This window comes from Leguminivora glycinivorella, chromosome Z, assembly GCF_023078275.1.
Source record: "Leguminivora glycinivorella isolate SPB_JAAS2020 chromosome Z, LegGlyc_1.1, whole genome shotgun sequence".
Lineage (NCBI taxonomy): Eukaryota > Metazoa > Arthropoda > Insecta > Lepidoptera > Tortricidae > Leguminivora > Leguminivora glycinivorella.
In genome coordinates, this window is record NC_062998.1 from 6,646,561 (window position 1) to 6,673,422 (window position 26,862).

Consider the following 26,862-nt stretch of genomic DNA (forward strand, 5'->3'; position numbering starts at 1 on the left):
TCGGGCCGATGCATTACAACTTTTTTTTCAATGGAAATTGTCAACTAATTTGAATTTCGATCATGAACAGCTGTTTAATAGACGCCATTTTTGTCACGCACACTACTACAAACGTATATCTACATTATACATATACGCACACAAACAAATATTATCGGCCGACAACTGGCGGGGGGTCCGGCATGCCAAAAATGGTCGGAAGCGTCCTGCCGATATCGGCAGTTCGATGGTGCCTCGGACAAAAACTGTTGTAGGAGAGTGCCATTGGCATTAAATGCGCAATTTTTGAGTTTCATATCGTTTTTTAGTAATAATGATCTATTAAATACATAAATGAAGACCTGGAAGCGCATAAATCTTACATTTTACGTCCTTCCTACATCCGATATCGGATCGGATAATGTGAAAACGGCCTAAGGCCCTCGTTCATAGGGCGTTGTGCGGGGCGGGACATGCGGCGTGCATGTCAAACAATTGAAGCTCATACAACTGTCCTGAGTCGACGCTGCGTAGCGTGCGCAAGGGCGAGCCCAGGCCTTACACTGCTGATACTTGTCGCGCGATGTTGCCAGAAATGTGAAGTCTGACAACGTCGCGGCGTGCAACTTCATCAGACGTCACTGCAGGGCTAGCATAAATTAGGCGCGAGATTACGCTACATATACCCGCTTTATGTTATTAATTTAATAAAAAAATACCTGATCTATGTCTCTTCGAGACACTGTCGAGTTAATCACGTGATAACCCCGCTACTCATCGCAGGACTTTTCCCGTCTAGTGCATTCCTGGTTTTGTATATATTGCGCTTAGCATTTTAAATGTATGTTCCTATACACGTTAAACTTTCGTGAGACATATTCAAATAATTAATTTAAATACGGTTGTACTCACGTTATTATATCGCTATTGCTGCGACATGTTTCGGGCCAATTCGGAGGCCCCTCTTCAGGCATATAGGAGTTCACGCGACGGCTAAACTCCGCAGACTAACCGCGCCGCTCGCCGCTCCGCCCGCTGCGCGCGCGCTGATAGGACGGGGGCGGGGGGCGCAGCGCAAACTACAGCTGTAGTTGTCGTGTAGAGTTCTGGTAGCGCGGCTGTGTCGACCGATGAAGGTAAGCACACTGCACTCACTGTGTCCACGTGATTGTCAAAACACACTTTCTGCTTCACACTAACCGTATTTAAATTAATTATGTATGTTCCTATTTTGTTATTTAGTTAAGGCTCTCCATCTATCAAATTTTTGATCAGAAGCGCGTTGCGTCTCACTCTCTCATTAAGCAAAATACATACATCACATACATGTTCAGTGCGGAAACGTACGAACGTGTCATGATGTTTCAGTCAGTCTCAGTACAAGACGTGCTGACACTGTTTGAACTAGCATACGAACGTTTCCGAAAAATTACGAAGGAAACGCTGTTCGCACTACATCAGTACACACATATACTCTCGCCTGTTTTTTAGGAGTACGCAGAGATCACGGATTTCCATTTGCTACGATATACAAACCACTTCATAAAGTTCCTTATACATGATCATCGGTTGTGACCTGGCCTTATTGCAATATTATTAAGAAAAACGTGTGACGCAAATACAAATCAGTCGTATAAGAAGGCCGTCCCTATCGCACTATATGTACGTGCGATAGGGACGGCCTGATGTTTTGTCATTTATCGCGCGAACATCGCCTGATCAAAAATTTAATAGGTGGGATAATCTTACAAACAGTTAAAGTGCTCACAATACGGTCTATATGTTTCTGTGCCACTTCGTATCGCCTAAGGTTTTCTTCTTCTTCCTCGGTTCCTCATGGCCTGGGCAAAGGCCTCCCCCTGCTTCCTCCACTGTTCTTGATTTTGAACTACAATTTGGCCATTTGCTGGCTGTTACCAGATATTATCTGTCTTTTACCCAAAGAACCAATATATTCTGTTAATTTTTTGAGCCAAGGTATATATAATAAATAGGTTCCTACTTATAAATAAACATTTTTAAACGCCATCTTCATTACTATGAAATTATGAAGTTTACGAATTAGCTTGTTTTAACTCTTATTACTTATCGCTTAAAAATAATGACATTGGCTATACGAAGTGGGACAGAAATTTCTTGAAAGTACAAGTCATTTGAAGACTGGATGTCAGTTGCCATGCATTTCTATTTTAGTATTTATTTATATTTATACTTTAGTCCTTACCACGAGTTTGATAGCGCGAAACTCTATTCATTTAACTTGTACTAGTAAGGTTAATACGGATAATCTGTCATACGGAGAAGTGCGTCTGGCCTTGAAATTTAGCATCTTTCAAAATCGTTCAGTGTTTGAGTTTATATACCATTAATCATGACTATCATGAGTACCAAATACCAAAGGCAAAAACACCTTTCACAATGAGTAAAAAGGCAGATACGTGCAATTCCCGTTAAGTTTGTACATTTGGATCACGTCTCCGATTTTGATAAAAATTGGTAGGCTGATAGAGTCTATGATGCTGAACAAGATCCACTAGGTTTCCCAAAATGTCCTAGGCTGATTGTATGAAACTTTCCTTTTTTGTTACCGAAAATGTATAGAAATCTTTTAACAAAAAAGGATCGGAGACGTGATCCAAATGTACAAACTTAACGGGAATTGCACATACACTTATCCCCGTATGACACACTTACCCATATTGGCTTATGTAAATATCAGTACAAGCGAGATACGAATAGAATATGGTACAAACCCGTGGTAGGGCTACCGATCCGTAACTGAGTGTGTTCTTATCGCTACGCCTTATATTTTACTTTAGAGGCAAATATTTCTACACAACCGAAATCATAAGTATATGATACTCTGAACTAAGATATTTTGACGGACATTTTCTATAAAGGTATCGGTTTCTATGTCAAGTGTAAACATATTTAAAGACTTACCCGCTTATTCATAAACGTTCCCTAAAGTTATCAAGCCGATAAAGTTAGTTTGTCCCTTAATTTCTATCACACCAATACGTTAGAATGGGATAAACGAACTTTATCAGCTTGATAACTTTTGGGATTTTATTGCCCTTCTTATAGTCTGACCAAAATGAGTAGAAATTAAAAAGTGGCACATGTTATCCCTTTCAAATCAATATGTGTGACAAAACGGGACGACACTGTGATGTTGCCATGATTAATTTCTACTCTTTTTGGTCAGACTGTTCCCGATCCTGCGCAGCTTCCTGCCAATTATCGGCTTGTAGTTGACACAGATCCGCCATCACACTGTCTTCCCAGCGGTATCTGGGCCGACCCGCCGGGCGGCCACCAGTTGGTCTTCCCAGATACGCCCTCTTAGCAGCCCGATCCCCTCCCATTCTTAGTAGGTGGCCGAACCAGCGAAGTCTGTGGGATTTTGTTACGCCGATGATATGCCCTTACTGACATAACATATTTTTATTGTTACTAGATGATATTTAATTAAGTATTTCTACATGTAAGCCAAACAGCTGTGTTCAAAATGTGTCTTTGTTGCAATTATATTATTAATTCTTCTTAAGTAACTCAGTCTAAAAAGTAACTTTACCACGAGTTTCCTTAAATTAGTTTTTACACAGTAATTCTAACTTTTACAAGATAGCTATAGTACATAATTATTATAACAAACTTTTTAAAGAGAATCAACATTTTTTACCGTATCAGCGAATCTACATTTTTTGATCACTTAAATCTACGTTTTTTTCCTGAATTTGACAGAAGTAGATTGACTGGATTACAATTTCTTCAAATTCAAATGCTTTTAATTTTTCTACAGTACCCTTGAAAAAATGCCAAAATATGCAATTTATATTTATATTTTAACTGTCTAAATTTATTTTGCCTTTTTAAATTTGTCTAAATTTTTTTTTGCCTGCAATTTTAGTTTGCCAGAACAGTTGTCAAAAATCCTGTACAATATACTGTTAGAAGTAATGTCAATGCGGCCAACTCCGTCATATGACCTATTCCGTCCATAAGATTAGGTACAATAAGCCTGCTCTTGATTGTAGAAACTAAAAATTAACTGTTTTTTCGAAGAAATTATCAAATCTACGTTTTTGTGGACAGAATAGTCACTAAGACGGGATTGGCCGCATAAGCCTATACTTCGTTTCACTAGTTGATCCTCTACAGGTTTTACAAGTATTAATTGCAAACAAACAAGCAATGTCGTCAATATGCTTTAAACAAACATTGGAATAGTCATTATTTAATGAGTTTTTAATTATTGAAGGTCATTGTTCAATCTTCTTCATTATAATGCTGCGACCACACAAATGAAAAGGGACTATCTCGACGGCCGTTCACCGAATCCCTACTATGTGTGGACGCGGAAAAAAAAGCTGGCGTCCACTGCACGGTGATTGAGGAGGCATACAGACAGATGCATGGCGCCACCTTATTAGTCCATTGCACAGATAAAGAATTTCATACGTGAAAGCGAGATAATATTTTTTCTCTCACACACATATGAATGACAGTAACATGCCTAGACACCTGCACAGGCGCCGCCTGGCGGGATGAAATGTCAGTGTGCCTCCTTATTCGAGTCGACGCGTCGTCAATGGGCGTAGTGTCATAGTACTTTAAATGTAGAAGGTGAATTATTGAGATTCGTATCGGCGACGCCAGCCTTGGAACTACGGTGTTTTTCAAAGCATAATGCTATTATGCGATGCACTCGGTATTATAAGCATAACGCTAGTTACTTAACTATTAATCCCACTGCCAAACCAAACCACATTTACTGTCAAACTGTTTATTGGTTACTGTTGAAGTATTTACATTTTTTTTTTTGTATTTCGGTTTTATTGTGTAGTGATTCATGATTGGAACTTGATGCTGAGTGCAAATATAATTGTTATCTACTTTGGTTTTTTATTCCCGAGACCTATTTAGACCAACCTGTATAGCCAAGGGAAAATCGTTTGCCCTTCGACTACGATAAGGAAACTCTTTTTGTCCTTATTACTTCCATATTAGTGCGACAGTGCCAGCTGTGTTCGCTACGGACGGAGCGTAAACGATTGGCACGTTGGCTACCGTGCCACTGTGAAGGCCTTAATGTGAACATAGAAATCTGCGTCTATCCCGCTTAAAAGTCAAATTAACGTCCCCAAAGGCAACTAAGTAAACACAATTTGTAGGCATGGTAAGCTGTCCCTTGACGACCAAGAACATAAAGCTAACTGGCATATTTGCTTCTGGTGGGTTAAATGATTCTTTTGAGGATATCTTCTAAACGGAACATTCTAGAACTGTTGCAACCTTTCGAAGTATGGTTACCAACCTTTAAATTTATGCAGCTATACATATAATATATAATAGGTCCGTGTAGTAATATCCTCAAAAGACGTAGTTACCCCACTAGTTGCAAATATCCCGGTTGACCACTAGTCAAGCACAAAGTGAGCACATCATTAAAATTATAAATACATACGGGTCATAGAGCAACTTTCCAGTCCATTATAATGGACTGCATTACAAACAATTTCGTTAAACCCTAATTTAAACAAACTAATTAGACAGCTATTTAAGTTTACGTTATGTAGGTATGCTGTGTTGGTTATTCGTAATGGCATTAAATATTAACGATAAATACCATGCATCTGCAGTCCGCGATATCACCCATAAAAAAAGTAATGGTCATTTTCGTGGTGTTTCTACAGCTCTCCCTAATCTGGGCGGTCCGTTCCATCCCTAACACAACAATAGGGACTACCTGAATTTTTTTGTCTAGACGTTTTTACACCACTGCTATCAGTTGCGTTTAAACTCTCGCAGGATGCACACGCGTATTAGCGAAATATGCAAACGTGATTCAAAAGTTATTTAATGAAAAGCAAAGGAAACATGTTACTCCAGTGACACCATAATTTTATTTTTGTGTAAATGAATGAGTCTTGGTAAAAAAGTGACAAAGTATAAGAAAATTGGAATAGTTACGGTGGTCTGTAAAAGTATAACGTAAGTTTTGTTACATTATTTACAAATGATATTTTTACTATTTATGTAAAATCAACAATACATTTATGACAACGAAGTGGTTGCGTGAAACGAACTGTAATTTTCTCGCTTCCATTATCTTGACGTTTTCTTTTGACGTTTGTACACTCCATCGGTAAATATTGAGTTAGGTTTCTTGCTTTTATTATCTCAGACCTGTAAAATTATGAAAATGTTTTGTTCTCGGAAGAGGACCTAGCTATGGATGGGTAAGATCGCCATTCTTAAGTTGATAGTATTTGGCCGGGCATGTTAATTTTCGGTGTGATTCTGTGATTTGTTTTGGGGTTGAATTTGGCTAAATCGATGTTTCTCCAGCAGTGTACAGTGATGGAGCTCAATGCGTATCGAGCAAATGAGGTTTTGGAACCGGTAGCCGTGCAGTACTGTCCTGATAGCCCGCGGTCCGCGAGCCCCGCGCCCGTCCTGTCCACAAATGCCTGCTGTGACTTGGAAGACATCTTGAGCGACGTAAGTGTATGTTTTTTGTCCGCTTCGGCAATTAGTGTGAACAATTAAGCTTGAACACGTAATATTGACTATCAAAGTGCAGTTCCCTTTGCTCTAACATGTTATTTGTTGGTTTTATAGTTACTTACTGCTTTTGTTACAAGGTTATGAAATATAATATTATTGTTTATTATATTTGTTATCTATCAGTTATGCCGGTAAATACCGCGCCTGCTGCCATGCAAAGTAAATATTACCTGATGAACCACTAGTTAATATGCATGATCTATACTCTACTATTCTAAAATGCTCAATAAAATGAATTCTGAGTCCCAGCCAAAACTATGCTCAATGATACCTCCTTACTCTCTGTTAGGCACTGGTCCCAACGCGAGCTAGTAAGCTATGAGCTATCGGCTATAAAAGCGAAAAGATAAGCACTCCCGTGAAAATAAAAGAGACACGGCGATATTGATAGCTCAACGCCAGGCGAGTACCTAACTATAAACATTGCTGTGTCTCTTTTATTTACACGGGAGTGATTATTTTTGTTCGTTTTTATAGCCGATAACTTATAGTTTACTAGCTCGCGGTGGGACCAGTGCCTTAGGATGTGCAATCAATTTAATTCATACCCATTTTGACAATCACTCATGCAAAACACTAGTTTTATGATATAATCAAGTTCCTCAGGTTAAGATAATTATAAAATGTGCATTTGATTATCAATATAATTTCAATATTGTTCTTTTTTTGGTCTATGGTAATTAGATAAGAACAACAATCATTGTCTAATGACAAACAAAGATAAGAGATAAACCATACCAGTAACTTTAGTGTATGTTTATGAAGAAGGGGGTTATAATTCATCGCACCTCATTATGTATTTTTTTCTATATATTTTAAGGTGGGTTCTCACTACCCTTTTCTTCTGAAAATTCTTGCATTTGCGATTTTAATGTTTAGTTTGCCCTGCAATTACCATATAATAATTATATTATTTCTAAAGAAATTGTGTTGCTTGACTTCAAACTCGGGTAAATCCATTCTGCTTTAAGGTTGGTTATGTATAAAAATATAAATAATCTGAAAAATAATCAACCTTATAGCAGAATGGATTTACCCAGGTTTGAAGTGACATAATTTGACTCAACCACCACAGTCAAGTGTACCAAATAATATGTAAGTTTTTAACAGGTAAATTCACGAGAGTTAGCATGAATATATTAACCAATAACAAAAAATTAAAATTTTGAAAAAACCCCCGACTGTGACATAGTAGACCGATTTTCAGGAAACATGGCTAAGAACACTCCCGACTTACTCAGCTTTCAGACCAAAAAAACTAAATCTAAATTGGTTCATCCGTTCGAGAGCTACGATGCCACAGACAGACACACACACAGACAGACAAACAGACAGACAGACAGACAGACAGACAGACAGACAGACACGTCAAACTTATAACACCCCTCCGTTTTTGCGTCGGGGGTTAATAAAATAGTGTCCCCTGACAGTTACAACTGTCACTCACACAATAAAAAAATCAGCTTTTTTTATTCCAATATATTTGACTCTACTAAGTTTACGGTCACATACAAATTCTGCATAGAAGGACTTTCTTCTCACTTATTTGAATACATTTTTGCTACACAAAGTACTGGCCTTCTACTTACGATAATTTAGCCTATTTGGTATGCTTATTTCCCTAAGTATTCTATGAGCTGCTGCCTGTTCATGATATCGAATATAGCTTTTATTGAATTGAGTAAAGGTCTATGTTGTGAACACTGAATCATCATCTCTTGACTAGATGACTCAAGCCGCCTATATTTGTTTGAACAAAAAATTGATTCAATTCACATCTTCATCACAGTACAAATTCTGCACAAATTTCTTAGTGTTGTGGATACTTAGATAACAATGTATATATAATACTAGCTTTTGCCCGCGGCTTTGCTCGCGTTAGAAAGAGACAAAAAGTAGCCTATGTCACTCTCCGTCCCTTCAACTATCTCCGCTTAAAAAATCACGTCAATTCGTCACTCCGTTTTGCCGTGAAAGACGGACAAACGAACAGACACACACACTTTCCCATTTATAATATTAAGTATGGATATATGATGAGGATGTGATCCTGTTATCTCTCATATCGTCGTATGGACTTCAAAAACTAACTATTATCATTTGCTTCGCCCGAAAGAGTGTCGCGTATTACTGTTATTTACTGAGCAGGACCCTTTTGTTTTGCTGCAACGCACACAGTGTACCCACCCACATTGGGAAAGTCTACCGTCTCCTGGAATGCTCCTTTAATTGCTCTAAGGTGAACTGGAAGAATATATAAATAATAAATAAATAAATATTATAGGACATTCTTACACAGATTGACTGAGTCCCACGGTAAGCTCAAGAACGCTTGTATTGTGGGTACTCAGACAACGATATATGTACAAATACTTATATACATAGAAAACATCCATGACTCAGGAACAAATATCTGTGCTCAGCTCATCACACAAATAAATGCCCTTACCGGGATTCGAACCCGGGACCGCGGCTTAGCAGGCAGGGTCACTACCCGCTAGGCCATGCCGGTCTTCATATATTGCGCAATAGCCCAATAGGACCGTCCATCTGTGAGTGTGTGTGGGTAATGTGGGTTCAAGACAGGCATATTCAATACAAATCGCCCGGCATGTGTGATCTCCTTCTTATATCTAATATAATCAAAACGTAGCCTTAGCCACTCGCTCCACTAAAAAGCAAGCGAGTAAACGATGAGCTGTCGGCTATAAAAACGAACAAAGAATAATCACTCCCGTGTAAATAAAAGAGACACGGCGATGTTTATAGTTACTCGCCCAGCGGTGAGCTATCAAAATCGCCGCGTCTCTTTTATTTGCACGGGAGTGCTTATCTTTTGTTCGTTTTTATAGCCGATAGCTCATAGCTTACTAGCTCACGGTGGGATCAGTGCCAATGGTAGTGCCACGGGACCGCCCGTGTAAATAAAAGAGATCGCGAGCGAAACCGCTGGAAACGTCATCGCGAATCGCGACTATCTTTTGTTCGTTTTTATCGCCGAAAGCTCATCGCTTGCTTTAAAATATCTCATTTCTTGCCAGTGTCTACATTTTCGAGCTCATATAACCCGGCAACCTTCAAATCAAGGGCGAACAAGCGTCTTCTGGGCGAGCTCACTCCATCATAGGCCGCGCGCCTTTGGCTAGTCTGTGGCGAAGAGTATACCCATTTTTAATAAGTTTTTTTGCACAAAATTTTTATTTTTGGTACAAGCTTTTATCGCCTACTGTACCTTTCTTTTAACAGTCATTTACTGTTCTCCGAGACGTTTCTAACAAACCCCTTACTCGATGGGGATACGACGTTTCATAACGCAGTTGATTCTTATGACAACCTTTCTGCTCCATCATCAGATCAATGTTGGCGGTTTCTTGTTTTGGTTATATAATATGTATAATGAATAGAATACCTACATAATTATATGTTGTTGTATTGTATAACATCTACCGCGGAATGAAATAGGTATCGAGACAAACCTTATTGGTTTAACGATACCATGTAAATTAATTAGAGATTTATGTTTGTAATTACCTAAAATAAATAAAATAAATCAGCAGCTCCATGATACCATAATATTGCATTGGCACGTGATTTACATATGTGTGCAAGATTTCAGCTCAATCGGAAACCGGGAAGTGGGTAAAATTTACCTTCTACGTTTTGACCCAAACTAACATACTAACAAGGCAAGTTGAATAAAAGCTGGTAAAAAAAAGTGCCTTACACTAGATTTTGTTTCAGGCCATTACAGAGTCGCTTCAAACCTCGCTGCGTCTGAACCACAGCCAGCTGATCAACCAAGAGTTGACTATACGGCCCGAGGCCAACATAGAACAGAACGTACCGGACGGGTTGGACTTGTACAGGGTCATATTTGAGGTTTGTATAAAATTTTATACTTATCATCATCATTATTGGCCACGACATCTTAGCTGATGATCATTGCACCACAGTGTAATAAAGAGTACTAACGTACAGTTTGGCCACTCCCGTTCCCCGCTGAAAGTGACGCCCATCCCCGCTCGGCTACCTCACAGTTCCCGCCTGTCAAAAGCGCAAACAATCGACCTGTCATATCTCACTCATACAAGAATGGTACGCGTTCACCTACACGAGCTTAGAATGTGTGCTAGGAACGCGCCTCTTTCATATATTTGATCGCTAGTGTCCGAGATGTGGTTGCAGTGATTTTATTGTGTGGTGCCGATACATCGTCTTTGGTGGCTTAGTAGTCCCATCGCAGCACGACACCTTTTGCCACATAAGTCGCAGGTGAAGAAGAGGAGCTCTGGAGAGAAGAGAAGAAGCCTTTTCTGCTTAAGATTGTCGAGCCAGGCTTTGTCGTACTCCGTCACCCCGTCGGATACGTCACGGCGCCATTCAGGTCTCATGCTAGCGCATGTCTCCCAACTTGGCTACGAACACTGGGTACCTAGCCAACGTAACAATCGCTTGCCCATCGTAGCTTACTGTCCCTAACTTCTGCAGTAGAGTGACAGAGACAGACTTTCGATCGCCACGTAGCGTCTATGTTCGACTAGGCTGGCAATAGGCGAGACGACAAAAAAAACTAATTAGTCGGTCAGTTAGAGTACCAAAGAATTTTAGACTCGTATTTTTTTCTTTTTTCTCGTAAACGAAAAATGACGACGGTACAGTGCGTTGAAGTTTCGCGTGACTTCACGCCTAGGTACAATTTTTACTTAGAAGTGGCGTCACAAGCCCCCACTCCAGAACTTTGATGCTCTATATCTTTGTATTTTTCATTAATTAGAAAAAGCGAAAATTTGTGTTCAGTATTTTTGGACGATCTAACTGACGGACTAAACAGAATCCCATTTTTTTTAATGTAGTCATCCCTATTACATTACGACCGCCCGCCGAAATATCACCTAAATTAATGAATTTAATGATACTTTTGTTAACAGGTGGAGAGCGATAACGAACCAGAGATGGCTGAAGACGGAGTTGCTGTGCAGAATCACCCTCTACAAGAACCGGTATGTACCTAGGGTTGTAAATAGAAGGCGTGGAGAGGCGGTGGTGTTGCCAACAGTAAATAGTGATTACTACCAACTACAGATTTCGTAAATGTTACTTTTATAAGACCAGAAATTAAAGTTATTTGATTAAATTTGTTTAATAGTTAACATTAAGTCTAAAAAACCATATAAAAGTATTAACTACTTTGCAAATTTTGAGATTTCGTACTTTAGAAAAAAAACATACTCCAGAAAAAAAACTTTTTTTTCCACGGTTTTTTTTCATGTTTTTTTTTTTTCAAGCCAGAAAAAAAACCGTTTTTTTGCAACCCTATATGTACCTAATGTACCTATATATGTATAGAGGATAATTCAGAAATGTTCAGTACTGGATATTTATTTGCACCGGTTGTTTTGAACTGAATTAATTACTTCCCAAAGTTTAATTCTGACTACACACATATCACAAATCCTCTGCGATGCTTTCAAGTTTCGTAAATAATTACCAATTGATTTACAATTCTAAAAAGATTAGTATAAGGTCTATAATAAAATGGTTTTTACAGAAAACCGCAGCCAAATAACACTGCTCCCTCCGGCGAATTTGCAATTATTTTATACCTCTTCCACACACTCGACGAGCGGCGTGGGAAGTAGGCAGAGGCATAGTGTGGCCGCGCTACTCGTCAGAGTGTATAGGCTTTTTCCCCGAAATCGTTAATTCCGCGTAGCAAAATTTGCATACGCATTTTTCCCCATTTTTTTATTAAACATACATACCGGTCAAAATCATAACCCTCCTTTTGCGTTGCCGTAGTCGGGTAAAAATTAACAAACATTTTATTATTTATTAATTTTATTATCATTATTATTTTTGCCCAATATTCAAAAGCATCCAAAAAGGGTTTTACTTTTATACATTTTTTGTGTGTACAATAAATTATAAATTATGCGAGTCATATCATATCCATATTAATATTTAAATCGCACCATCATATCCGCTCTCTAATCATGTCCTAGACCTACTGTTGAGGTTACATACAATTTTGCACAACCATCAAATGCCGCAATGTAATAAAACTCGTATGCGAGTTCTCGTACCGTCTAAATGGGCCCTTAAGAAGGAAAAACAGCCGTATTTAAACTTTATTGCACAGTAAACAACTATACAAAAGACGAACTTAATGCTAGGAAGGCATTCTCTACCGTCTAACCTTAGGACCAAACAATAGCCACGTGCAGGAAATACCTATAGCCATGTCGAGAAATGGACTACATACAACTTATGAAGATATGTATCCGTTATCTAGCATTTAAAAAAATTACACTCAACATAAGCCTTAAAAATATGGCGCTACCGAATCTTTGAGCGGAATGTTTGCTTGCAACCTTCAAATCTAGGGTGAACAGGCATCTTCTGGGCGACCTCTCTCCATCGTGGGCCACGCTAGTCTGTGAGCCAAGAGTAAGCCCATTTTTTTTTAAAAAGATCTAAACCGAATGTTCGGCCGAATGTTCTTATTCGCCAAAGCCCGTCTTCCCATCTCTAATCGAAACCTAACACCTTACCACTCGACTTTCAGCGAGAACCGTTTTGCTCTTCATCTTTGACTGGAGCGTTAATTTTTATTATTAAATATACAGGTATACTTACTCTTCTTTGCGGTATGATAGACTATTGTTAGACTATCGACCAAGTCTGGTGTTAGGCCTACAAAAATCGCTAACATCCTGAACATTAAATAGTTCTAAGACAAAAATCAAAAATGTAAGTAGGGTCTATATCCCGGTCAATATACTTAAGTCAAAGAACGATCTTGTTTTCTTCTTTGTCGTCACACTCTTGGCAGAGTGGTCGTGGTCGTCACATCAGGGGTGGTAGCAAGCTTAACAATGCATCGACATTCCTTACGCATTCGTAGAGTGGGCCACTAAGTGCAGCCTTGACTTGGCTGGTCCATCGCATCTGAACCTTGTCCAGGATACTCTTAGCTTTCTTCTGCAGCACCACATTTCTAGGAAATCTATCTTCTTTTCCCTTGAAGTCCACGTCTCAGCACCGTAAAGAAATATGGGAAAATTGGGAGATACTAATGCCCTGACAAGTCGCATTTTAGTGGCATTTGTGATGAAGATTCTCCATATTTTGCCGAGCCGGTCCATGGCGGACCTGGTGATAGCCAATGTACCGCTTGATATCATCCACCTATCCTGTTATCAGTGCCCCGAGAGGGCCGAGAGACCACTGCTTCATGCCAAAAACAGGACAAAAAACCAAAAAAACTTGTTCCTTAGAAGGAAGTCGAGCGTCCAAAAAAATACCATAAGAAACCTTGCCTAGAAACTAAATGCCACGTCAACTAGTAATTTTTTTAAAAGAACTTGCTTCAATATAAAAACTTTTCATTAAAATCACTTTTATACCATCTACTACAAAAAGTTACATAAATTTTGTTTCTAGCCTTTCCTGCGCCCATACTAACTTCTTCAGACAAAAGTTGCCACAGTGTGCGACCTCTAAATATTGTCCGATTTCCCTGATTTTTGGTATATGGGCTCTGTATAGGTGTAGAAACAAGAAGAAAAGCGAAGTCAAAGATAAATCAAAATTTTGGAAAAATGAAACACCCTAACCACTAAATTACTGTAATATTGTTTACCTAGAATTTCCCACCGCTAGATATAACAACTGTCTGTAGTAATTGATATTCGCATAGCAACGTCGTTTGATTGGACTACCTATCAGATATACATTCACGATGGCAGATGTGAACGTACACTGAGGTACCGTACAAATAAACACAAGAATAAGGATGCAATGGATGCATTCCGTTCAGGGAACACCACACATGTCATATATACCATAGATCAAGCAAACGTATCTACTTAGCGTGTCAAATGAACGGTAAAATCCACTGTGTTGTCCGTCTTTAATCGCAGCTTGCAGCTTTAGGGCGTCAATTTTTGTAAGTTGAAGTCAACAAAATTATTTAAAATGCCTCATTACGTGCTATTTAATTGCAACAACACAAAAATTGTGAAATTTCAAGGGCCAGAGACGTATTTAAAATCACAGACAAGTAACAACTTCAGTACAAAATCTGACACGCTCGGCCGCCATACAAATAGGTGAACTTGTTTCTTCTATCTAAATATCAAGCCGATAAAGTTCGTTTGTCCCTTTCCGACTAATTAGTGTGATAGAAAAGGACAAACGAACTTTATCGGCTTGATAACAATGATAACTTATAGTACGTTTATGAATAAGGGGGTAAGCATGTACTTAATTTTTACTATAAACTACATAAAATTCATTGTAATAACTGTTGGTAAACCTTTAAATAAATTAAAATTATAAATTAAAAAGACACAGACAGACAGATGCGTCAAACTTATAACATCCCGTCGTTTTTGCGTGGGTAAAAATAAGTGGCTTTTCTACAGTAAAATAGTCCAAAATCTTAGTCTTTATTGCTATAAAATTGCATAATTTACGAAAAACCAATGAATTCGTAAAATGTTATTATACTCACGTTTCCTGATACAACCAGTCAAATGTTTCACTTGCTCAAACAACTCTTGGACAAATAAGAACTCAACGAAACCCTAGGCAAGTTACAAATAATATTTCTAACATCATCCACAACTCGTTGTATATTCCGCCAAGTAAAACATTCGACAACATGAAAGTTTGCTTTTTAAAAAAAGGCCAAATGTTAAGTTGGTAAACGTGAGCTTGGCAAATAATACAATATGATAAGTTGGGAAATGAACATTCGGCCGAATAAAATTCCACGAAACTTGAGTTGGGAAGTGATATTCGGCCATACAATTTTCGACGATAAAATAAGAGAACCAATACAACACAAAACTTGTCAAAAATCGATGAAAACCGAGTGGAGCCCCTTAAAGTGGGCAGAAAAAAACGATTTCTACGACTCGGTTATCGATTGTCGTACCGTACTATATTTTATTTCGGTGTACTATATTTTATAGATGGAATTTTCTAAAATACTATATTTCCCTAAAAAAAAGTTGGCAACCCTAACTCCAGCCTTTACAATCCCAAGACTTAGATATAACTAAGGCATCGAATCGGACAACTACGATATCACATAACGAAAGCTGGCGTTTAAAATTCACGCTCAGTAGAACAGAATAAACACATTCTATATTGAAATGTATGAAATAGATGTACTGGAAAAGCATGCAGTGCTAAAAATATGTATCCACAGCCTTAAAGTATAAGCAACAAAGTCGTTTATACATGTTTTCGGCATTTTGTCCGCATCCATATTTAATATGACTGACTCCTTTGGTAAGCTCATGGTTGTACGCCCTTTTGGAACTGAGCAGATATTTATAATAGTTTTAAACTGCACCGTCGGAGGGTAGGTGTTAGATTTTTCAATGATTGTATTTTTCAAAAGGAAAGTGTATTTTTAAACACAAAGCAGAGGTTTCTGTTTGCGAGTTTTATATGTTTTCCTTTATAATGAAAATGCAACTGAAATTATTTGTGAGTGTGTTTAGTAAAACATCACACTTTGTCGGTTAACATTAATATCTTTATATGGATAAACTAACGAAGCGGCTTTTTAGCAATCGACAAAGCGGGACTTTTTGCACTGCTCACATTTATGCCATAAAACGTTAGGAATGTAATCTCGATTTAGGATTAGGATTATTAGGAATAATGTCATTGACTAGTTGTCAATCATTGGTTTCCGGCTGATTTATCTATCATGTGATGCTACAAATATAGTCTATCAGTTGAATCAATTGACACCAAGAATAGTCAGTTGAATGCGCCGCAAAGTAATCAAAATCTCCAAGTGTGCTGCGTATCACTCGATATTAACGCCTTATGAATCCTACATGCAAAGTTTCATGACTTTGATATCACAATATCGTCACTACTTTTAAAAAAACTTGTATCTTCGTCTGTCAATGAAAAGAAAATTGTAGTAAGTATGTATGGAATGGATATCATATAGACTTACTGCGTTTTAACTTTGAAGAACAGCGTGAGATACGTGATTTTTTAAAAGTAGTGACGATATTGTGTGACACTGCCTTGGTGCACTATTTTTTTACATGTTTTTGACTTCCACCGCGATACAACCGGCTCACAATTTCTTTAAAACATAGTAAATTCTAGTGGCCTAGCGGTAAGAGCGTGCGACTTTCAATCCGGAGGACGGGTTCGAACCCCGGCTCGTACCAATGAGTTTTTCAGAACTATGTGCGAAATGTCATTTGATTGCTAATCGCTTTTCGGTGAAGGAAAACATCGTGAGGAACCCGGACTAATTCTAATAAAGGCCTAGTTACCCTTCGGGTTGGAAGGTCAGATGGCAGTCGCTTTCGTATAACTAGTGCCTACGTCAAATCTTGGGATTAGTTGTCACAGCGGAACCCAGGCTCCCATGAGTCATGTCAAATGCCGGGATAACGCAAGGAGGATGACGATTATAGTAAATTCTTGTGACAAAGTTGCTTGCATCTTTTTTACTGATTCGTCTGTCAATCTTCGACGGAACGCACGCTCGATGATTGCCATTAAACGTAACAGTTTGGCAAGTTAATTCATGTACAAAATTAGTTTAAGTTGTTTTTTTTTTTTTCAAAATAAATAAAAAATATTTCAAAATAAATAATGAAAAATAAGCGGTTAAAAAGTTAAAAGAGCTCTCTCTCAGTTCTATTGATTTTTCCACCATTTTAACGAATAGGCAGTATGTACTTTAATACCAAAGAGGATCGAGTATTATAGAGAGTTACTGTCAAATTAAAATGTGTAATCACAGTGCATAGACTGCCATCTCTCGACACAAGCTTAAACTTTTGAACCTCAGTTTTGAATGTTAAATTTTGCCCATATTGTTAACTTGATATGTGTTAAAATGTCAAATATTAATATTAACGCCACAGATGTCTATATCGACCATTTGATCAAGAAACGTATCTATTAAATTAAAAGTAAATGAACTCATAAATCCATTGAGTTGTCCGTCTTTAATCTAATTCACGTTTGAAAAAAATGGTTTCTAAAACGAAAAACAGTCAATTTTTGGATAAAAAAGTTGAAGTCAATCAAAACATCAAAAATGCTGATAATTTCAGTTAATCGATAGTCGATATTCAACGTTGCAACAACACAAAAATTATGAACAATCAAGAGCCTGAGACATATTTAAATTACTGCCATCTCTCGAAAAACTTCAACAAAATTTGAACGCTCAGTTTTGACAACTTGGCAAATAGATAACTTGTTTGTTCTATCTAAATATAGTTTCTGTGATTAACGCCATCTAAGCCACCGTACCTTTTTCTCTAGGGCTTTGAGGTACGTTTTTTTTTTTAGACTTTATCCGTCTATACGGAGTTACATATGTCTTTGTTTAAAACTTAGTACGCGATAGTCGCGGCATAGTATTAGTTATTACTCTAATTGTTTCTACATATAAATAAATAAATAAATAAATATTACAGGACATTCTTACACAGATTAACTGAGCCCCACGGTAAGCTCATTACGTTTTATTTCGTGTTGTGGTATCTAGACAACGATATATATAATATACAAATAATAATCCTGTATATATCTTACGAAAACATCCATGACTCAGGAACAAATATCTGTGCTCGTCAACAAAATAGGATCCTTACCGGGATTCGACCCGGGACCGCGGCGTATGTACAAAGTCACTGCCGGGAACTGACTCGTCAGCATATTGGCAATGAATTGCCAGCCCAGTTGATACGAGGCCCGGCGGCATTCAAAGTCGTGGCGTTATTGTCGTATTGTGTGTTTTATGTTTGAAAAGCATATTTTACACTAGTGCTACTCAAAATATAATATGCAAAGTACACACAGTGTTGTGGCGGAGTAAAGTGTCAAATGTTGTACAAGTATTGGTTAAATTTGAGTATTGAGTGCAAGTAGGTACGTGTAAATGAACTGTTTTTTATTGCTTCTTAATAAACGAATACCTCAGGACGCACATATCTGGCAGAGACGTAGCCTTGTAAGGCCTGAGTGAACGCTCATTATACGGCGTGCGGCCGTGCTTGTCAAACAATAGGCTAGTTTCCTATACTTAAAATATTTTATGCAGTGCACGAAATAAAGCACCACATAATTAAAAATAAAACATTGACAGTAGTTATGTTTAAACATAATTTCTTTTTAATAAGTCAAAGAGAAAGATATAAAGTAAATGAATTGATCGTGACGTCACTCCTCAGTATTTCATAGTAATTCCATATTGGCAAATCGTTTTGACAGTTCTTAAAACCGGCCAAGAGCGTGTCGGGCCACGCTCAGTGTAGGGTTCCGTAGTTTTTCGTATTTTTCTCAAAAACTACTGAACCTATCAAGTTCAAAACAATTTTCCTAGAAAGTCTTTACAAAGTTCTACTTTGGTGATTTTTTTCATATTTTTTAAACATATGGTTAGAGGGGGGACGCACTTTTTTTCCTTTAAGAGCGATTATTTCCGAAACTATTAATATTATCAAAAAATGATCTTAGTAAACCCTTATTCATTTTTAAATACCTATCCAACAATATATCACATGTTGGGGTTGGAATGAAAAAAATCAGTCTAACTTACATGTAGGGGGTCCCGGAAAAACATTTTTTTCCAGTTTTTGCGTTTTTTCGCACTTTCTCGTCGTGCAGTGATTGATATACATGTTGGTACCGAATTTCAGCTTTCGGTCGATGTGCTAACGTTACTATTATCCGCGCAACGGACGGACGGACGGACGACACACAGACAGACATGGCGAAACTAAAACGAATAGAAAAGAAGCTGATTTGACTAGTAGGAAACTAGCCTATTGAAGCTCATACAAGTGTCCTGAGTCCCTGCATAGCGTGCACAAGGGCGAGCCCGCCCCGCTTCACACTTAGCCCACACACCGAGTCGACTCACTCCTCAACTCCTCACACTAAGGGCCAGTTGCATCAACCAAATTTGACAGACACATCATCGTCACGCAGCAGGCGTCTATGGAACTTCCCATACAATAAAATTTTACGAACGCTTTTAGAGAATACGGTAGCGAAAATCCTAAAATGGAAAGGGAACTTTCAACTAGGGAATTTTAGTTAATTTTAACTAATTTTTTTACTTTAATTTACAAGTATTATTAACTAGATTTATCGAAAAAAATTGTCCATTAAGTTAAGAACAAGTCAGTCAAAAGATATTTCAAAAAATCTTTAAAATCGAGGTTCCGCTCTCGACTCTTTCCTTCTTCAAAACATAATCAATCGGAACGAAATTTGAGAATCTAAATAACAATGAAATAATCTATGTCGGACCGTTTAGCTTTTTTGGTTAATTGTTACCAATCTTGAGTATCCACCTTTTTTTGCGCCACAATGAAAAAGGCCGTTTTTGGAAATTTTTGACAGTCTTTAAAAAGCAGAATAATAATAATCAAAACGGTCCGACACAGATAAAAATAATAACAATCTGTGTTGAAAAAATCATTGCTCTATCTTCAAAAACCAGGGAGGAAATAGTCGAGAGCGTTTGTATGGAGAATTGACCCCTACCGTATCGTCTTAACGGGGACAGATGGTTTGATGCAACCGGGCCTAAGCTTAAAAGGTTTTAAGCAAATACTCTTAGTAACAAATATAACGCACTGTTACAGCCCATAGCTATTCATTGCCAGGTCTTGATCCGCATCTATCGCATCGGAGCACCGAACCAAAAGCGAGCGTGAGCTCTTACCACGAGTGAGACACACATATTCGCTGACATCTATGTTATTTACTTTCTCTACAGCTATCAATAATATGATACATCACACGTCTTTTTCTAATTGTATTAATGATATAAGGACACATAATCTCGCAGCAATCATGTACTAGCACGTCCTGCTACGAGCGAGATGCGTAAAAAGTAAGTAACGCCAGAGGCGGCTCACTCCGCGATTCTTTCACCGAGCTACAAGTACATGCCGGCGGCCGCGCATCGCTGCCCATTCAGTGGTGGCGATTCAGTACAAATGTAGTGTATCGCCACCACTGTCACGTGTCATGCTATTTCAGTCAGTCTCAGCTCAGTACAAGACGTACTGACACTGACTGTTTGAACTAGCATGACAAATACGAACGTTTCCGTAAAAAATAGGAAAAATACGAAGGATAAGCTTTTCGCACTACGTCTGTAGATAAGGATTATGAAAAGCGGCATTTTGTGAAAATCAAAGCAGTGAGCCTTCTGTACTTGTACTTGTACTATTATTATATATTCTGTGGTTACGCACTCTCTGCTGCATATGTCACTGTCTAACTTTACTGAAGTTAAAAATTCTTGCAATTCTTTGTATAGTTACCCAAAACATTTTAATGGAATAATTGTATTATACATGTATGCGATAATAAGCGTTAAAAGAATTGCTAGTAATAGTTAGCCGTGTCGTAAACCCAGTGTTCTGATTGGCGCGATATTATTTTATTGCCTGTAAAATCATTTAGTTATGACCTGGCCCCGTAGCCGAATGGCATTTCTAGGCATTTTCGTAGGCATGACGTGAAACGAAATCGAAACGCTGCGAAAGGTAGTCTGGCTCTGTCGTGCCAATACGCAAGAGCGATAGAGATAGATATCTACGAGCGTTCCGTTGCTTTTTTATGTTCTTTCGAATTTGATTTAAATACTGAAGGAGGCAGGTACCAACCTTGAAGATATTGCCAGGTGTCGTAAATAAGTGGTAGGAGTAGGCTAACCTAAAAATATCTTACTATCTTACTATTTGGTTGCATATAGTCTTACTTTAAAATGGAAATATAAATCAAGTACCATAGTATAAATAATAGACCTAACCACAAAGGCATTCAAGGAGTAGGTACAGTTACAGTTGCTGTTCATAAAACACTTCTCAACTATCTTCCAAAACTATCTATCGTAGCTTAACTTTTTATTTTTTTTTATAAACATACGTACGAAAACCTGAATTCCACTCGGTCTACGCCGGCCCTCGAAATAATCGGATATCGAAATTACAAAAAATAACATAAATCCAGTCTCTGAATAGTAAATATCAGTTTAGTGAATAGGGATGACATTGACGACTACATAAAAAAATGGCATTCTGTTTAGTCCGTCAGTTAGATCGTCCAAAAATACTGAACACATATTTTTCGCTTTTTCTAATTAATGAAAAAATACAAAGTACCTACTATAGAGCATCAAAGTTCCGGAGTGGGGGCTTGTGACGTCACTTCTAAGTAAAAATTGTACCTAGGCGTGACTTCACGCGAAACTTCAACGCACTGTACCGTCGTCATTTTTCGTTTACGGGAAAAAAGAAAAAAATACGTGTCTAAAATTCTTTGATAATCTAACTGTCAGACTAATTAGTTTTTTTAGTCGTCTCGTTTAATCTCGGAATCTCTGTGTTACAATATCAGAAACACGACTTAATTAATAGAGCAGGCTCCAAGAGGATGTTCGTTTGCAAAAATAGCGCACCTCATTCTGACTTCTGATATATATTGTATAGGTCCCAGACATCATATAAACAGATGGTGCCAAGCAGTTTTGTGGTCCCCGTCCCCCCACCCCGCTAATTAAAAATTGCATACAAACAAAAAATATTTTTTCATCAAATCATGCCGTGTAGGGTATCAAAAGAAAGAGCTTATTGAGTAGTTTACGAATATATAGCATACTATAACATTTCTTACACTTTCTCTAAGAATTTTTTAGAAAATTTACGAAAATGCTTCATTTTGGAGTTCACTTTAAACCACTGTAGATTAAGAACTAATGAGCTAATGAGTATATTTTTATAATTATTATTTTAACAATTAAAATAAAAAAAATTTATCCCAACTGGTGGGGAAATGCGAGTGATAGGGTCGAGTGGAGGAAGAGAGGGGAGGCCTTTGCCCAGCAGTGGGACACTAACGCAGGCTAGAAAAAAAAAAAATATTTTAACAAACGAACATCCTCTTGGAGCCTCATCTATAACCTAAGTACAGAGTCAATATAGATATTGACAGGGGAGTGAAAATGTTTACAGTCAATGAAAAATAACACTATTTTAATGTGACTGTAATGTTTTGGTGTGTGCGTTGCCGACACTGATAATAGTGATAATCCACACTAATATTATAAATGGGAAAGTGTGTGTGTCTGTTTGTTTGTTCGTCTTTCACGGTCAAACGGAGCGACGAATTGACGTGATTTTTTAAGTGGAGATAGTTGAAGGGATGGAGAGTGACATAGGCTACTTTTTGTCTCTTTCTAACGCTTGCGAAGCCGCGGGCAAAAGCTAGTACATACATATAAGTCAGTATTTCTTTTATTTCTATCATTTTGTCAAACATTACGGGTACAATGAAATGCATCCTTGGTGTCACACATTTTTTTTAACGAACGCTTTAACGGTGACAGACTTTGATGCAACCGGCCCTTAATCTACATAATCTAAATGACCGTGTATTGTTTTACACGGTTAGCGCAATGTAGCCAATATACCTAATTCTCATTACCTACTGCAATCGCATACATTCAACGCTGCCTCTATAGCAGTAAACAACCGCTTGCTTTAATTTTTTTTAATACTACGTTGGTGGCAAACAAGCATATGGTCCGCCTGATGGAAAGCGGTCACCGTAACCTGCAACTCAAGGACTGTGACGTGTATACTCCTTTTTGATGTGTTAAGTACACAGCAAAAAGGAGTGTACAAGTTATAAGGAGGGTTCGGGTTACTGACGACTCAAAGGATAATAGACAGAACAAATTAGTTCCGTTGGTCCTTCCGCCGCCAGCACACCGCACCCTCGTTGAGCTCTGGCAGCCTTACTCACAGGCCGGAACATAACACTATGAGTAGGGTCTAGTGCTATTTGGCTGCGGTCTTCTGTAAGGCGGAGGTACCCAGTTGGGCTCTGCTCTAGATTTGAGCGAGATGATATCCGCTGCGTTGTGCCCTACCACACAAAGCGGAATATCATTCGCTATGCCCTACCTCCTACACGCATAAAAAAAAATAGCTATTAAAATGTACGTGTTCCCCTGAAATCACAATCTGTTACCCCAAAAGCTCATGTCATAGCTTAATATGCACTGTACTAGGCTATAATACACTACAGTTGCTCAATACCTAGATTGGCACAGCTTTCAGAGTGTAACGCACAATGCATCGGACTTTCTATAGCTTCTGTCCCGGGTTCCTAATCAGGCTTGGAGCCGGTGTGATTCCCCGACATGAAATATTGATCTATACTCCATAGTCCATAGCATGTAACTAATTAGACGCCCTTTAATACGGAATTATAATAAATACGTCTTTGGTATATACAATTTTCACTAGCGAACTTTGTCGCTGTGTCGCTATTAGTATCTCGTATTCACTGCGTTTTCTTCATCATGTCATAATCATAATCTGACCCGTTGTTTTGATTTCGAACCAACGCGAACCTCGTCTGTACTAACCTTTCTTATACCCTATTCCAAAGACTTAAGTCTCTCATATGGTGAGTTAAGTTGTTAGTCCATTAAACTTCGTTACCAGAGGCCACCGATTGTGCCAATTACGATCCTACGTATTGTGACGTGTACATTGCTTGTTCTATTAAGCGAATAAAGTTGGACAGTTCAAGAGTCCGCGTTGTATGCGTCGGACCGCCAGTTCGAAGGATTCATTGAAATTGTCACATTCTTTTAACATTTAGTATTAGAGTTGAAATTAGGAGTGAGTGAAATCGGTTCGTCTTCAGTTGAGTTTGTGATTTCTTTGATATTTTAGTGTGAAGTGATGGTGCCTGTCGGGTTGAGATAGTGAATGTTAGGGACTTGTGAATATGGCGGTTTTAGCAAGGAACAGGAAGGTAGGTAAAGTAAAGTAAAGATCTGTTTAAAATGTATTCCTTCTTTCGCTATCCGTATTGACAAATAGATTGATAGAAACTTGAGTTCAGTTTTACCGGGTCAATGATTATGATTCTTCTTGTGAATTCTATGAGTATCATTCTTCTTGTGAACACTTTTTGCAACAGCATTAATCAAAAAGTTTATTGTGACAATACATTTGTTTAACCCCCGACGCAAAAACGACGGGGTATTATAAGTTTGACGTGTCTGTATGTCTGTCTGTGTGTGTGTCTGTTTGTGGCATCGTAGCTTCCGAACGGATGAACCGATTTAGATTTAGTTTTTTTTGTCTGAAAGCTGAGTTAGTCGGGAGTGTTCTTAGCCATGTTTCATGAAAATCGGTCTACTAAATATGTCGCGGTCGTGGGTTTTTTCAAAATTCTAATTTTGTGGTTAGGTTATTATTCGTGGACTATACCAATTATTGGACTTTAGTGTGAGGTGGTCATCGAGAGTTTAGGCTTGTTTTCCGCTGCATATGAACAGTTAGAGCCGTTCTGGAAGAAGTATGCAAAAATATCATTACATCACTTAAATTTCTGTCATGAATGTCATGATACTCATGATCCTCATCATAATTATTATGTACGGAATAGGTCTGTTCAAAAAATGTTAGAAAAATCCTCGTCTTTGCCAATTTTGCAGAATAAGGTAATTATCACGTGCGTCATTGTTTGTCCCGATTGCTGCTGCACCCTTCAACGACAAAGTTACAACAATATCGTTATCGGTCACTGCAACTAACGCTATTACGCCACCATATTCGGATGTCAACCACCCACTAATAACTTTAGCCATATATGGCCCGACCGAATTTGTTAGGACTACACTCCTCGCAGAAATGAAGATGTGTAAACTTAGCTACTGATAGACTCTAGCACAATACAATAAGTTCCACTATTAAGTGAGTGAATTGTGAACCTTGCATCGTTACGATAAGCTTTTTAATACTTATTTGAGCTTCAAGGTAGACATTTATTTATATTAAAAATGAAGTGTGCAAAGTGCGATTTAGATTTGATAGCTGATGATTTGATGAAATGCACGACGTGCCAAGATAAATTACACTATGTGTGCGTAGGACTCACAGATGTAGAATTTAAACGAATGTTGCCGATGAACATTAAAAAATGGAAGTGTCCAAAGTGCAAAGTACCCAAAAAACAGCTGACGCCGATAGCTACAGGCAGGCCAAAGTCACCGGTGATATTAAATGAGGACCGAGATGATAATGGGGAAAATTTACCATCGATAGTTAGCATCGACACGACGGCATTGCTGCGAAACATGAATAGCCAATTTGAAAATATGTCCAAGGAAATAGCAGACATGAAGGCCAGTTTTAACGAACAAATGAGTGAGTTATCATCCTCTATCAAGAACTGGTCGGAAAAGTTCGGCGAACTAGAAAAAAGTATGGAGAACTAGCAGACTTTAAAGAACAAGCTGAAAAGAAGATGATAGCCTTGGAGAGAAAAAATGTCTTCTTACAAAAGTATAGTGACGCGCTGGAAGAGAGAGTGGAGATCCTAGAGCAAAGAGAGAAAGAGAAGGTCGTGGAGCTGGCCTGCGTGGATGAAGCAGAAAATGAAAACTTGGAAGAAGTAGTATTGTCAATCGCTCAAAACCTAGACCTCAAAGTTGATGACATTGACCATATAAAACGAGTAGGTTCCCCACTGAAGAAAGCGGCAGGCGCTCAGTCTGGCGAGCAGCGCCGCCGCCGGGCGCGGCCGATCATGGTCACCATGCGCACCAGGGCGGCCCGGGACCAGTGGATGAGCAAACGCAAGACCCGTCTCACAAATGGTACAATTTACGGAAATAATAGCAATCAAAGAATATACCTGAATGAGGACATGACAAGACATAAACGTCAGCTCTTTTGGTCAGCCAGAAACCAGCTGAAACCAACATATAAGTATGTATGGTTCCAGAGGTCCAATATATTAGTTAAGAAGAATGAGGAGGAAGGTAAAATATACAACATACAACATACAATCACGCCTGTATCCTATAAAGGGGTATAGGCAGAACACATGAAACTACTAAAGCTTCAGTGCCACTCTTGGCAAATAAGGGGTTGAAAGAAAACGAAACTGTGAGGTAAAATATACAACATTAAATGTGAAGAGGATATAAAATCTCTAATTGATAAAACTGTAAACAACAGCAAGTGAACAATACGCAGAGATAAGCGCCGTCCACGGTAGGGCGCATTCACACTACTCGTTTTACACATTTCTCAATCAAATGAATAGTGTTTTTGACTGCGTAGATGAAAATGTTGAATACACAAGATACGACAACAATAATTTATGGAGTAATAATATTAAAAACAAAGGAAAAGAGATAGATATAGTACATTTGAACATTAGATCGTTAAGGAAACAGTATGGGGAACTTTTATTAATGGT

General features: G+C 38.2%; 2 protein-coding genes across 2 annotated transcripts in view; both read left to right on the plus strand.

Moving 5' to 3' along the window:
• Nucleotides 1-6,022: 6,022 nt before the first annotated feature.
• Nucleotides 6,023-26,862, plus strand: part of LOC125241525 (rab GTPase-activating protein 1-like) — a 122,737-nt gene continuing 101,897 nt past the window's right edge. The window contains exons 1-4 of the mRNA XM_048150052.1: nucleotides 6,023-6,224; nucleotides 6,334-6,486; nucleotides 10,294-10,431; nucleotides 11,481-11,552. Coding sequence (XP_048006009.1) covers nucleotides 6,346-6,486; nucleotides 10,294-10,431; nucleotides 11,481-11,552 — 351 coding nt within the window. The 5' untranslated portion in view covers nucleotides 6,023-6,224; nucleotides 6,334-6,345. The remainder of the gene's footprint in view (nucleotides 6,225-6,333; nucleotides 6,487-10,293; nucleotides 10,432-11,480; nucleotides 11,553-26,862) is intronic.
• LOC125240701 lies at nucleotides 25,522-26,643 on the plus strand. The gene is made up of 2 exons (XM_048148719.1): nucleotides 25,522-26,419; nucleotides 26,552-26,643. Exons 1-2 carry the CDS (start codon nucleotides 25,903-25,905, stop codon nucleotides 26,623-26,625), a joined length of 591 nt encoding a protein of 196 aa, XP_048004676.1. The 5' UTR covers nucleotides 25,522-25,902; the 3' UTR covers nucleotides 26,626-26,643.